Below are 15,095 nucleotides of genomic sequence, written 5' to 3' on the forward strand. Positions count from 1 at the left end.
GAGAAGGAAATGGCAACCCACTCCAGTGTTCTTGCCTGGAGAATCCCAGGGACGGCAGAGCCTGGTGGGCTGCCATCTATGGGGTCGCACAGAGTTGGACACGACTGAAGCGACTTAGCAGCAGCAGCATATATATATTTCTCATTAAACATACACACATGGACCAATGGACCCTGCATGTAATTCCCCAACAAGTTTTACTGTTTGCCTTGCCTTTGTGATTTCAATTTTATTTCTCTATTAATTCTTGTTAGTTTACTTCTAGTCTCTGATTTATTTCGTTTTGGGAAACTTTATATTATTAGGCATATTTTTTGCTTGCCATTTTTGCTGGCATCTTCAACTACTTTCCCTGAAGCATTTTTTTTTCAATAATAAGAAAGACAAAAAAACAGATAAAGGTTTTACATACATCTTATTCCTTTTAACTGCCACCCGACATCTCTCTTATACCATACCATTTTAAAAATTAGAAGCCTACACCCACTTTCTCCATGTCTCCTTATGTTTACAAGAGGTCTTTTACTTCCTCTGACTTAATCTCCTAGAACTGTTCCCCAGAGTTTAGAGGTTTTATAACAAAAATGACCTCCTAATGGATGAATCCAATGGACTTACAGTAATCAATATTCTTTTCACTATCTCTGATGCCTTTGATAACAGAAGATTTTATTTGCTTTCCAGAAATTACCAGCTTCCTTGTTTTCTGAGTCTCAAAAGTGACTTGGTGTTCTTATTAGTCCTATATTTTATTCTTTGCCCCTGTTTTCAAATATGAAGTCTGTAATCAGCCCTCAAATATATATTATCTATCAAAATTATTTTAGAGATCTCAATCCAAGAAACCCCTTCTTTGCAATGCCTGCCTGAATTCATAAACAAGTTTCATGGAATTTTTTTTTGGGGGGGGATGCCTTTACATTGTTGGAAATTTAATAATGTTATATTTTTGGCTGTTTTTATATACCTATAAGATTTTGAGTTTCTTAAATATATAGAATTATTGTTGGAACATCCTTGAAACCCTGAGATACAATGGGACATCACAAATGTAGGTATAATGACAGCCAGTCAGCCACACAGTTTGCTCTGTAATGGCCTTGCTGAGCATTCTTATTGCTGTTTCCCCATTCTTTCTTTCCTTCTTTTAAAAAATTTTTATTGGAGTATAGTTGCTTTACAATGTTTTGTTAGTTTCTGCTGTACATCAAAGTGAATCAGCTATGCATATACATATACCCGCTTTATTTTGGACTTCCTTTCCAATTAGGTCACCACAGAGGGACCTAATTAAACTTAAAAGCTTTCGCACAGCAAAAGAAACCATAACCAAGACAAAAAGACAATCCCCTCTCTTTTTTAGCATAATCCTCTGCCTTCAACATTTCTTCCTCCTACTCTTTTGTAGGGAATGGTGAGACCATGTCTTTAATCTCACCCCTTTAATTAGGTCATTTATTTGCCTAATAAAAATCTTTGATTTCCACCCCCTCTTGTTTATAATTCTCACACACATACCACTCACAATTTTTGTAAAAACTTTCTTGGAGACTTCATCTTTTAAGATTTTTTTTTTAATGTGGACCATTTTTTTTTTTTTTAATGTGGACCATTTTTAAAGTCTTTATTGAATTTGTTACAGTGTTGCTTTTGTTTTATATTCTGTTTTTTTGGCCAGGAGGCATGTGGGATCTTAGCACCAGGACCAGGGATCAAACCCGCAGCCCCTGAGTTGGAAGGCAAAGTCTTAACCCCTGGACTGCCAGGGAAGTCTCTTGGAGACTTCTTTCTTGCATTACTTACTTAGTTTTCAAGCACATCTTCATTGTTTCAAAAAGCTGGGAAACTGACAGGCTTCCTCAAGCTCTTCTGCTTTTTCCTGTTTTGCATAGAAAGTGAGTTTGCCTTTGCAAGACAAGTCATTTGTCACCCTAGACAGAAAAGTCGAAAGCTCAAACACCTCAGGTCACTAGATATCTTCATACCATACTTTTGCATCTCAAGATGAAACCATGCTTCTGTGACTTTACAGGGAAATTCTATGAATACTTAAAGGACCATCTGGCTTCCTGAAGCAGTTTGACTTTCTGACTAAATATTCAATTGTAGGATTTCCCCATCCTCTCTGTGCCTCTCATCACCCTGAGAAATATTAGAAGTTCCTGGTACCCACTTCCACCCTGAATGTTGATTCATTGGGTTTAAGTTGAGGCCAGATATTGGCACTATGTTTTCTCACAAGTATTCTGGATGTTTCTAAGACACATCTAAGTTTTAGGAGTCACTACTTAAGCCACTGTACTTCAGAGTATTAGTCATTACCAAATTCATTATCTCTGTCACAGTTAACACAATGCTTACACTTCTGGTTTAGTCAATATATCTCTGGTATGTAAATAATATGTATTCTGTGTCATAACTTCTGCCATAAAGCCTATCTTCTCAATAGACCCAACCCGTAAATACTTGTCTGTCTCCCTAACTGTCTGCCTATCTGTCTACTCTGTTATCTAAACCTGTAATACATGTCTGATTTATTACTGGAATTAAAACTTAGTTCTTGCATTAATGGGTTCTCTTTCAGAATTCAGGTATCTGTACTAATTTGGTTCACATTACCAACTTAAACAGTTTGCCACAGATTTTTATTTATTTAAAATTATCAAAGTAGAATTTAAGAGATAGCAATGTAGTGTTTATGTTGTATGTAGAATTCTATTGGAATTTTTTTAAATGCAGATAAAAATGATAGGGCATTTTACGATCCATTGGGTAATATTTTTTATTTCAGATTTTATTATGTCATTTTTTCATTATTTTAGATATGATTTTAAATGAAAAAGCTTTTTTATGCAAAAAGGAAGTATTGATGGATCTGAGCATTTTCTAGTATATATATTCATCTTAGTATTTTAAAATTACAACATTTTCATTCTATCATTAAACTTAATATGTAACCTACAGTAATTCATGGGGATTAAAATATTCACAATTAAAATAGAGTACAGAATCTAGAAAGTAAAATGCACAGATTCATAGCAATTATTATATAATCCATGATAGAAAACAGTGTTTTATAAACATAGTCTATCTCCTGTCTGTGATATTCTAGTATTACTTTTAGTAGAACCAGCATTTAAGCACGGATTATGAGATTAACACCTTCATTCAAACATCACTTTCTTTTTTATATCAAAATGAAATATTTTCTCTCATAATTTCTTATTTCTCTTTGTCAATCCATTAGCATAATTTACCTATTTCTGTGTTCATTTTGAACTTTCTCCTTGCATGAGTGGACTGATTCTAAAAGATTTGAGAATCATTAAAATAGAATTAAAAAGCCTTTGACCCTCTTTTATTTTTAATGTGATTTTCTTAATCCATTGCTATGTCTTGAACTGATAATATGTTTTCATGACCCACAGCATTATTTCCTAAATTCAGCATTGTCATTAAAATTTTATTGTTCAGTATTATTTGCTAAGTGGCTTCTATGTGCAAAGCAATTTGGTTTTAGGGGACTGTCATTAATTCCATTTCTGGGGTGATACTGAACATAATTCACAGACGGTTTGCAGTCAATTGGGAGTATAAATGGGAAAAAAAGAAAGAAAAATATGCACACATAAGATAAAGCATGGTAAATACAAATTGATTTCATATTTATTAAGAAATAAGGCAAACTATCACAATTATACTACTCTAAAGCAATGTGAGATTATAGTGAAAAAAGGAAAATGTTTCTAGAGATTTTGTTGCTAGAAAATTTGGGCCCATGGTGTGTATGATGCTTATCCTAGTAATATTTTGTAATTGTTTTAAAATACTGCAGTTCCAATTCAGGGAAACATTATAAAGAAGAGAACATGCTTTAAATGTTTCCAACAGAATTCAGAATTTCTTAAAGTTTGATTTTGAATTAAATGGAAAAGTAGATTTTATATAGACTATACACCCTAATAAGTACATTGAAGGAGAGGTACTTGGTTAGAAATATGAACAATAGACAACATTCCTGGCCAGTCTTCTATCTGAGACAAAATAAAGGGAAGTTTTTTGGAAGCATGTGTTTGTCTCTAGTAAGACCATTTTATAAATTTTGGGGGAACTGTCACAGATCTTCTTAGCTTTCCCATTGATAGTCTATGGTATGTAGATTAGACTTAACGTTTTAAAAATTCTACTGGTTCTAATTGTGTTGGGTGATTTGTACCACTAGTAAAAGTGCAGAAAAGGTTTGTTATCTTTCTCATTATTCTGGCAATATTAGTTTTATCTTTATATTAGAAAAAAACAGTCTGAGGTATAGGTTCAAAAATCTGTACATTTATACCACTTTCAAGTCATATAAGAAGGTAATGAATACAATTTGCCGAGAATAATACGAGAGATATTATAGAACCTTTTATATTGGTTCTACCCCAAAATATTATGTGTACATATATCCCTGACAATGTATGGCATTAATTTGTTCCCTTAATGAGCCTAAAATGTTTCTGTTTTATTATGTAGTTATGATAACCTTTAAAATCCATATATAGTAAGTATTCTATTCAGCCAACATTAGTAACATATTATATTGTGATGTCCAATGGGTAATATTTTCAGTACTTTAAATACTACTTAAAAATGGTATATGATGTTACTTTTTTGAGCAAATTGTGAATTAGTTGTAGTAAAAATACATAGAATTCAACTTTTTTAGTTTATTTTAAATTCTCTGGTTAATGAAAGTCTTGTCTGTTATTTCAATACTACCCTTACACTTTTAGGGTCAGTAGGTAATATTTTTAATATGAATGAAGTAAGAAATGTATTCCAATATGTTAGCACTTCATCCGAATTCTTATTTATCAGGTGTACCTTTAATAGTTGAAGTCAATTCCCAGAACACTTGATTTTAAACCATCTGCTCTAAGGACAAAGTATTTAAAAATAGTCTTCTTACGATGGATTAGTTCTATAGTTATTGCTTTCCAAAATCACTGACCTTTGTTTTTATAAGGAGTCTGTTTGTGAAAAACATATTTGAAGTGAAGACTTCAGAATAGAAAAGTGATGACTGTGTGGAAGTACCATATCAAATTTAAATGTGTGTTTCAGTAACATTGCTGTTTTCTTATCTCTGTTACAGAAAGGAATATTCAGTTTTTCCATAATAAAATCTAAGCTCAATGTATTGCCTCAGAAAACAGAGTTAAGCAAATAAATTTCAGCATTATCATATTAACTTATTCTGTATTGAATTAGTTGTCCGTCAACCTTAATGTATGTAATTTATGTATTTTTTAAATAAGATCATTTACAATCTTATACCTTAGTGACATTCAGAATCTTTTCTCTTACAGCCATTTCGTAGAGTGACGTTTTCTGTTGTGAGTCAGCCTCAGGACCCACATCAGGGGTCACTGCAGAGTTGCTATGACAGCGGGCTGGAGGAGTCAGAAACACCAAGCAGTAAGAGTTCATCAGGGCCAAGACTGGGTGCCCTTCCACTCCCAGAGGACAACTATGAAAGGACCACGCCGGATGGCAGTGTTGGTGAGGCAGAGCATATGGAAAATGGTAGGGGCCAACACAACACCCACACACACTCACGCTAGGGAGCCGTAATAAGTAGGCTCTTGAAGGTCAGTCTAAAATCAAAATAAAATAGCCGACACCAAACCTGTTTTCTTTGAAATAATCAATATTTGCTAAAGTATAGAAATGCCAAATAAAGGAACATAATTCTCTAGATTAAATTCACTGACCTTGCTCCATCATTTTAAACCAGCCTGTCAGAAATAAACACCTTTACAAATAAATCAGAGTAGTACCTGTTATGGGAAAAACTAAACTAGTATAATACCTAAACTATAGCCACTGAGAAAGGTCTCGTGTCACTGTTTTCTTCTATTCATTTTCGTCATGCAACTATTTCTTCAATTGTAATTGTCCAGTCTTGGTAAAAGGAAATGACAATAAACACACCTGGCTCTGTTCTTTCGTCTCCTAGGTATTTAGAAAAGCATTTTCAGACCTCTCCTTTTCAAGTGATAACAGAAATGGAGTCAAAGGAGGAGAACAGTATCATACTATTCTCCAAAATAGACTGTAAATGCTATTAGAACTCCCCTCTCATTTAATTATAAGGTTTCTCTCTCTCTCTCTTTTTTTTTTTTCTTTTTTTTTGCAAGGGAAAGGGAGGAAGGAAGATTATAGCACCCTATATTCTTATTCTGTTGTGAGATGATTCTCATAATTACCACAATCAGCCTGTGTACACTTACCTTTAAGCTACAGTGTTAGATTGCAAGTAGTGCTTATGACACTTTTCACATTTGTTTCTGTTCCCAAAGGTTGTAAGTAAATGCCTGAAGAATAGATTTATGTCAAATAATGGAGTGGTGACGTTCTTGCTAATATATAAGAAGAAATTTGGTTATATGCAGAGAGAGGAAGAGGAATCACACACATTTTTATCTCTAGTGAAACCTTGAAGTAAATTTATGTCTTTCACCATTCCATCCCCCAAGTGAAATAAGAAATTTTAACTTTTTGTCATATACCAGTTTCTTGAGTGACAATATGTAAATAGAACCTATTACTGCGGGAAAAAGTCTTTTCTTCTGGAAGCTTACGTATGAATATTAAAATCTAGCATTAGAGAGTAATGTATCATACATAACTCCAAATCAAATTGTTGCTAAACTAAGTCATGTAAAATAGTTATTTTTCCACACTGTTATCTGGCTAAGTAGATATGATTCAGGGTCTGCTGATTGAAATCCTTCTTGATTAATTATCCAGATATTAAATGGCATTTTGCCTTATGGCTATAAAGGTATGCTTATCTGTGTGTATGGCAGTGTGTGCTTATGTGGATGGGAGTTTGATATGGTTTTTAAGAATTCACCTTTTTTTTTAGATTTTTTTAAATGCAATTTTAAATACAACTTTGATATATATGAACTGCAATGCTGATGAATGTATATTTAAGGCAAATATGTTTCAAATCTTTGTACAAAAGTAAAAATTAAAGTAAAAATGCCACAAAATGTTTTATATATACACACACCTACACATACACACTCTCTATGAAGGCAGGATTCATTTACTTTAAGGGCTTTACTATATCTTTATTACCTTTTGATGATATCGTATAATTTTATATGTATTTTTAAAAGTACTTTTCTCACAATGTACAGTATAATTAAGTCTTTATTTTGGGGGTATCAATTATCATTGGCATTACAGTCATATTTTAATGTCATTTTATCTTTTCTGAGTTTAAGGAATTCAGTGCCACTAAAATAAGAAAGAAATAATGAATAATAAACATATTATATATGACAAATACACAGTGGTTACTTTTTAGGAAACATACGTATCTTGGAAAACTTAAAAGATGAGCTTGTTAAAGGCTAGCAAGTTGACTGAGAAACATTTCTCAAAGACTTTTAGTTATTATTTATAACTATGTTTTCAGTCTTGTCAACAGCCAAGGAACATAATCATGTAACTGATTTTTCCTGATTTTATGTGACTGACACTTGAAATTTGGAGTTTATATAACCATTTGTCATCTGCTCAGTGTGATTCATGTTAGCCCTGATCTATAGGTAATGACAGAAGAGATGTGATTCACTTTGGGTGATCCAAATGTAGCGGTTGACATTTAAGAGTTCCGTTGTGTTCATTTTCAGACTATTATCTAGTCATAAAGTGTAGTTGTATTGCTTGAGTTCTGGTAGTTTCATCTTCAATATTAATGGATCATCCTGACATAAATAGAATTGGAATTGAAACCTGTCAAATATTCATTTGTCACATTTAATTGGAATCCAGGTAATCTGCAGTGTTTTGCTTGGTTAGGTTTTAATCAGGATTTGTATTGGATTTTACATGAAAATACCATTTTGGAAGCTGTCCTAGTTCCTAACTATTATTACCTCAAACATTTTGAATTTTTAATTTTAACCTATAAGAATTTTAACCTATTAGAAACAATGCTATTATAACTAATTCCTTGGATTAACTTTCATTGTAAAGTTTAGGAGATAATTTCCAGTGCAATAACTTTATAATATTCCAGTGTGATGATGGAAACTGGGTATAAGTTGGTACAGCTAATGATAAAAATAGTCATAGATGCTGTAGTAAGGAAATAACCAAAATACAGGAAAATTTCAGTACATGGATAGTGAAATGCACTCATGTTTTACAAAAGCTTTTATCTCTGCCTTCTATACTTTAGCATAACAAAATTTTATTAAGGGCTTATGGGTTAGTTCTCTTTTTAACAAGCTTTACACTATATTCCAAACCACATTAGTGCCAAATGATGACGAAGCTTTATTTTCTTATTAGCTTAGGTAAAATAATACAGTGTAAAAATAAACATAATTTTTTGAAACCAGAATTTATTCATTAAAATGAAACCCACCATTTTCATGATTTCAAACCTGGGGTACTTGTATCTCATGAGTTTCTGGAAAGGAATATTGAAAGTTATACATAAAAATATTTTTAAGAAAACCATCATGAATTATGCATTCATTAATGAAAAATACCACTAACATATTTTTCTTTAACTTAATATTATTAGGATTATTTCATGCTGATCCTTTGATAAGATTGGAGAAATTGGTTGCTATTTCATTAAAATATGCTTAGTGGAATTACATATTTTAAAATATGGAATCCATGGTAGGAAGTTAAGTAGCGATAAACAACTTTATTGATAAAATAATTTAATAAGTCAAGTGAAAACCAGATATTAGGGCTAAAAGCACGATCACATTCAAGGCAACCATTGATTATACAAAGGTTTGCTCTTCTCTTTATTAGTAGTAGTCTTCAGACTTTCTCTTAGAATGGGGCTTATGAGTTTAAGCCTACCCTGCCTTTGTACCATGCTCAACTTATTCTTTCAAAAGCCCTCCTGAATCATATTTTCAAGGCTAGTTTGTTTTAACTATGTATCTCATTATCACATGATGAGTTTAACAACTCAAATATGGAAAATACCCAACTTAACCTCTAATCATAACTTCCGTTTAGGATTGGGTAGGTCATTTACTTCTTTAGGGTCTGTTTCTATCATCTATACGGCAAATAGGTAAATTAACTGTAAAACCATACACAGATCCAATAAACTGCAGTTATTTTCTTACATCCAATTTTTCTTATGTATTTTATTCTTCTGAACAGAAAGAGAACTTTGGATCTCTTAGTGGGATGGTGAGTGAATTTGATAATATGTAGTGTAATATGGGCCAATCAGAAGTAATTCTAGGGCCTTCCTCACAACCCATATAACACATGTGCATTGTAGTAGTAGATAATGAATGTATTACATAAATCAAATAAATGAAAAGGGTCAAATGCATGATTTCTGGCTACGTAGATGAAAAAGTTGGTCCAACAGTATGTCAATATGGGAGACAATTTTGGAATCTCCCCAAATTGCACTGTCCAAGAGGCATTTATAGGTCTGATCTGGCTCTGGATACAGTGCCTTCAAAGCCATTAATTATGACTAAGTGATCTCATAATAGAATAAACACATTTACTTTCTTACCTGACAGTGTAAACTTCGGTCAGAGTAAGAGTGAACAAAAGGTACAAAACAGTATGTGTTTTCCTCTAGTTAAACTTTGAGATAGTATAACATAGAAATAAATCAAAGTAAGAAAATAGCTGTTGATCCATAAGGCAGATTTTTAAAAGTTAAATGGTCAGAAATTTGCCCATTCTAACTGCCTAATTAATTTTATGCCTCTTGATTTTCTCAAATATTTAAAGATAATTTTGGTTTTTAATATATTAATTTTTTAAATTTCCCACTTCCATAATTTTTATAATCTATGTATAAGCTAGGCATAATTGTTTTATTCATTCTCCTCACTCCACATGCTTTAGTGTTTAGAGCACATTGTTCTTGAGGGTTGAAGCATGGTGCATTTGACTGTGAACCCTTTCTGTATCTGCCATGGACTTTTCACATTGATTTCAGAACTAAATAACAGTATATTTGAAATGTCATTTGGGAATGAAGCACCGTTTTTTTTATGACCAAGGGCAACGAGAATAGACACTAAACTCATACCCTTGTGTAAGATAAAGGACCCTTTACTTTCTACTTTTCTTTTTTTTTTTTCAATTTTATTTTATTTTTAAACTTTACATAATTGTATTAGTTTTGCCAAATATCAAAATGAATCCGCCACAGGTATACATGTACCTACCCAATTTTCAGCACTCATCTGTAAGATACTGTCCTCTAGAAATTGTTGATTTTTGCTGTTTTCATTTAGATTGAATTGACGTTGTCTCTTCCAGTCTCCCAAAGAAGTACACATTCTTGTTAATAACATATTCATAATACCACAAAACAAATGCCCTGCAACTTTTGTGTGTGTGGGGAGGGTGGGGGAAAAGACTAATATACCTTGAAAAGGATTCATTTTCTTGGTTTAGCATTTCACTCTGTCTAGTTACCAGTGTCTGACTGTATTTTTTACATTCCTAGCCATCAGTAAAATTCTGTACCTCCCAAGTATCCCCAAGTCCACACACCTTTCACTTCTGGAGGGTTCTATTTACTCCTCCTTTTTCATAGTGATTCAGTTCAGTTCAATTCAGTCGCTCAGTCGTGTCCGACTGTTTGCAACCCCATGAATCGCAGCACGCCAAGCCTCCTGTCCATCACCAACTCCCGGAGTTCACCCAGACTGACGTCCATCGAGTCAGTGATGCCATCCAGCCTCTGTCGTCCCCTTCTCCTCCTGTCCCCAATCCCTCCCAGCATCAGAGGGAAAGTGATAATAGAGATTATCTCTATGCAGTCTCAGCCAATCAAGATGTATGCTGCAGCAGCTTTCTAGCTTTCCAGTAATGAACAACATAATCTAAAAGAATCTAAAGAAGACATTGTCCTATAGACAATGTCCTATATTACATATGTAATGTAGTAGAATGTACTGGCTTAAAAAACAGTCTTGAAATCTAGGGACAATTAACATTAACAGTGTTAATTAAATGACATTGATCTATTTGTTGTTGTTCAATCATTCAGTTGTGCCTGACTCTTTGCAGCCCCGTGGACTGCAGCCTGCCAGACATCCCTGTCCTTCACTGTCTCTGGGGGTTTGCTCACACTCATGTTCATTGAGTTGATGATGCCATCTAACCATCTCATCCTCTGTCACCTCCTTTTCCTCCTGACCTCAGTCTTTCCTAGCATCAAGGTCTTTTCCAGTGAGTCAGATCTTCACCTCAGATGGCCAAAGTATTAGTCTAATTAACATTGGTTAAATTCTGATTTCCCCTTTTACTAACAGTGTAATTTTCTGACATCTCATAGTCCCACTTTCTCCAATAATAAATCATAGAGTAGTGGAGGACACTAAATGAGATAGTAGCACTGAATAAAGTATAAATAAATAATGAGTACCAATAATTTTACTATATTAGTGATAGGACTATTTAGTACTATTATTTAAATAGTAATAATAAAATAATTATGATTATTATTAACTTTAGGTAGATTTGACATGATACAAAGGCTTAATCATGAAAGCATCAAAAATACTTAGTCTCACAAATATAGCATTCTGAAATGACTGGTAAGAATGATATTCTCACCTTTAATACTTCCCAGTTAATTTCTAATTTTTGTGGGATACCAAGGAGCAGTAACATTTAAACATCTCAAGGATCTTAAAAGAGGGGAAAGTAAAATCTATCCTTTGGTATCAAATGAATCCAATTTTTTGTGCTCTCTGTCAATCAAAGTGAGAAGTCATTATCTCCCTGTATTCTCTAATCTCTTTTTTAAGTGTTTTTACATTTTGAAATGTAAAACAACCAGTTTTCCAGTTGAATGCATTATTCTGCAGGTATATACTTCCTTTTTAACTGCTTCAAAATATTCAAATCGACAGAGAAAACGAACTGAAAAGTATCCAATTAGTATGCTTACCGAACTTCAGCCCTTTCTTTTTAATCTCAGTATTAATAATTAACACTGATAAAATGTGTGACTATATTACCCTTTTTATTCTAATTTTGTCTTTTAAAACTGGATCACTCTGCTGAACCTTTATGACATTTGAGGAGGGAATGAGCTCTCATCAAATCTCAAAGTGACTTTGGAGGTCAGTTAGTGGGCTTGTTGCCTCCAGACTCTCAAAGCATTTGCTTATCTGAATTTCAGCACGCTTGTTAGATAATGAATTCTGTGTTTAGGTCCTTATTAAGTTAAGCTATAACCCCATATTGTATTCGTCTTTGCTTATACATTGTATATATTTCTGTTTTTCCTATGATTTTTTCCCCTTGAGTTATGTATAAAATACTTGATGTTGCTGAAATGTGATGACACTTTAAGCTTCCTCTGGGTGATTAAAGGTACTCTGGAACCTGACTCTTAAAGTGTAGCTAGCTCTCAATCTCTGAGGTCAGTCCACTTATAGAGACTTTGTTTCATCTCATTCCTCTTTTAGGTTAAGGAAGTCACTATTGTTACTTCTATTGCAGGTTTTTTTGTTTTGTTTTGTTTTTTAAGAAAAGCATTCTCTTCTTAAGTAAAGCAAAACAGAGTAATATCCTCCTTGTCTCTCGTTTAATAAGGGTTAATTACATAATGACAAAGCTGTGGTTACTCATTTTGACCCAACAAGCATGTATAAAAAGTAAAACATGGCCAAGACTTTCTGAGGAAGTAGAAGAGAATGAGAAAGAATCTCTGCTTTTTGTGGCAGGCATCTTCAGGTTGGGGATATACAACCCTGATTTCAGTAGCTTCACTATGATGTGAAAAGGAGAAAGCTCAGAGAAGCTCAGAATGGTATGATGTACAGAGAATGGAGTAGAAAAGTATTCAGATGAAACAATTATAAATGCACTTATTGAAATTTTTACATTTTATAAATAATATCTTGGACTGGAAGAAGGCCAAAAGTTATTTGCATTCTATCTTCTCTTTTTACCTACCTGTCTTCTACATAATTTAAAAATAAATACTTTATTGGCCTGGAAGCTTCATGTCAAACTACAAGAAATTAAATTCTTCATAATTAGTTCCAAAACTCCAGAATTTATCATTGATAGAAATTATCAGCATATGGTAAATCTAGATCTCATCTACAGAACAAATTACTTTTATGTCTCTTTTCTTTCCCTGCTCATAAATGTGGACAGTTGCTAAAAATATGTGTACTTTAAATAAGGCTTTTCAAGCTTAATAAGATCCTGTAAATAATCTTTTGAAGTTCTTGTGATTTTTTTTTCAGAAAACAATTTGTATTACTCAAATCAGATGATTAGATTAGAGTAGACTGATTAGGCTTATTTTTTTGAAAACCCAATTCATTCCTTGAGTTGTGGTTGTTATTTTTTGTGTAATTGATGTCTCAAGGTTCCAGTTAAGTTTTTGGATATTTGTCTTTATGTCACATTCACTTTCTATCTGAAATATAGATAATAGGCTGCCTTGTTTTAAAATCTTGTTTCTGATTAAGTTTTACTTAATTTATGCAGATATATATTTTTTGACATCAGTCTCATTATTTTGTATGCCTTCTGATCACTGATCCAGAAAGAATAAATTCATTACAAAGTGAAAAAAAATGAAATACATGCACATTTAAATTAAAATCCTTTAAAAAAGATAGCTGCTAAAATGTGATAATCACAACAGAAACTAAGATTTGATATAGTAATTTAAAACAAATCTCCAAGGAGTGCAAAAATATGTTTGGTAATAAAAAATAGAACAGTATCCTATGTTTGAAAATCATCTACTCATTCATTTTCTTTGAGAAATACATCTTCTATGACTTTATTTCTGCTCTGAAATGCTCAGCATTTCCATTGATGAGGTCTTTGGAGGACCCACCTATAATCTGACTGGTGTGCTTCCTGAGAGCCATAGTGCTCTATACTGAATTATGCACATTGTTTCTATTCAGTATGAAGTTGCATTTCACCAACCCAGCTTTTGCAGTAAAAGGTCATCACAGCCATAGCTGAAATTTTATACAATGAACAGTGAATTTAGAGTATTATGAGAATTTAAGTTCAATAATTATTTCTTGAACATTTACTCTACTCAAATTCCCATGAAGGATCCTAAGGTGAATGCGACATTCTCTTTGCCTTCTACGTGTCAAATATTGTGATGGATAAAGGTATGTGCAGAATTAGATTTTTAAAAGTAAAGTCATGAGAAGCTCTAGGTGAAAGGACTAAATGTTACCAGAATTAGAGGAGGATATGAATTGGGGATATGAAAAACTTTAGCCAAGCTTTAAAGGATGGGTGAGTAGGAATTTGATAAATGGAAATGTGAGTGAGTAAGGTTATAGGGAAAACAGGGGTGCTATTTCCAAGTTGGGAAAAGTGGGAAAAGTGGAAGGAATAGCACCTTTCCAGGAGGACAAGCTTGATTAAGACATGTTGGGTTTAAGGTACCTTTGAAAAATTCAAATGACATCTAGCAGCCTATTGAAAATGTACACCAGAAACTTGGGAGTAGAAATCAATAGCAGAAATACAGCTTTAAGAGTTATTGGCACTCTGATGATTATGAAACGTGGGGAATAGATGTGACCATCAAGTAATTGACACCAGATAAAAGAGATCATACCCAACACAGAATCTGAAAAAATACTGAAATATAAGAGAATAATAGAGAAATAAGTTTCAGTAAAGGTGACTGAGGATATTTTAAAATAAAAAAAGTAAAACCAAACAAAGCACGGCAAGCTAAGGAGAAATTTAGAATTAGGGTTGTGCATCTAGAATCCTACACATAGATGTTTAAAAACTTTGTTGAATTTTGTTATATGGACTTGGAGCCCAGTGTTGCTGATAGAGATTCAACAGAAGTGAGACAACTGAGAAAGCCAAAGACCAGGAGATGCCATGTAAGAGCATATTCAACAATTATTTCCCCCAGGTCAGCAAGTCCATTATAAAGTCTTTGTCAGAGACAGGGGCATGGTTGCATCCCTCTATATCAATCTTAATAAATTTCTAACCAACTTATAATTTATGCTGTGTTCATAATTTTTGTTGCTGTTTCTACAAAATTTTCCAAAAGT

The 15,095-nt window shown here is 33.1% G+C and overlaps 1 protein-coding gene across 5 annotated transcripts in view; it reads left to right on the forward strand.

The window, feature by feature from the left end:
* PCDH7 (protocadherin 7) overlaps positions 1-15,095 on the forward strand; it is a 472,964-nt gene that overhangs the window by 220,321 nt on the left and 237,548 nt on the right. For 3 of the 5 annotated variants that reach the window (XM_070372244.1, XM_070372246.1, XM_070372248.1), the window contains exon 2: positions 5,352-5,568. In XM_070372244.1, the coding sequence (XP_070228345.1) occupies positions 5,352-5,568 (217 nt within the window). The remainder of the gene's footprint in view (positions 1-5,351; positions 5,569-15,095) is intronic. The other 2 variants (XM_070372245.1, XM_070372249.1) reach the window with 1 other exon arrangement.

This window comes from Bos mutus, chromosome 6 (assembly GCF_027580195.1).
Source record: "Bos mutus isolate GX-2022 chromosome 6, NWIPB_WYAK_1.1, whole genome shotgun sequence".
NCBI lineage: Eukaryota > Metazoa > Chordata > Mammalia > Artiodactyla > Bovidae > Bos > Bos mutus.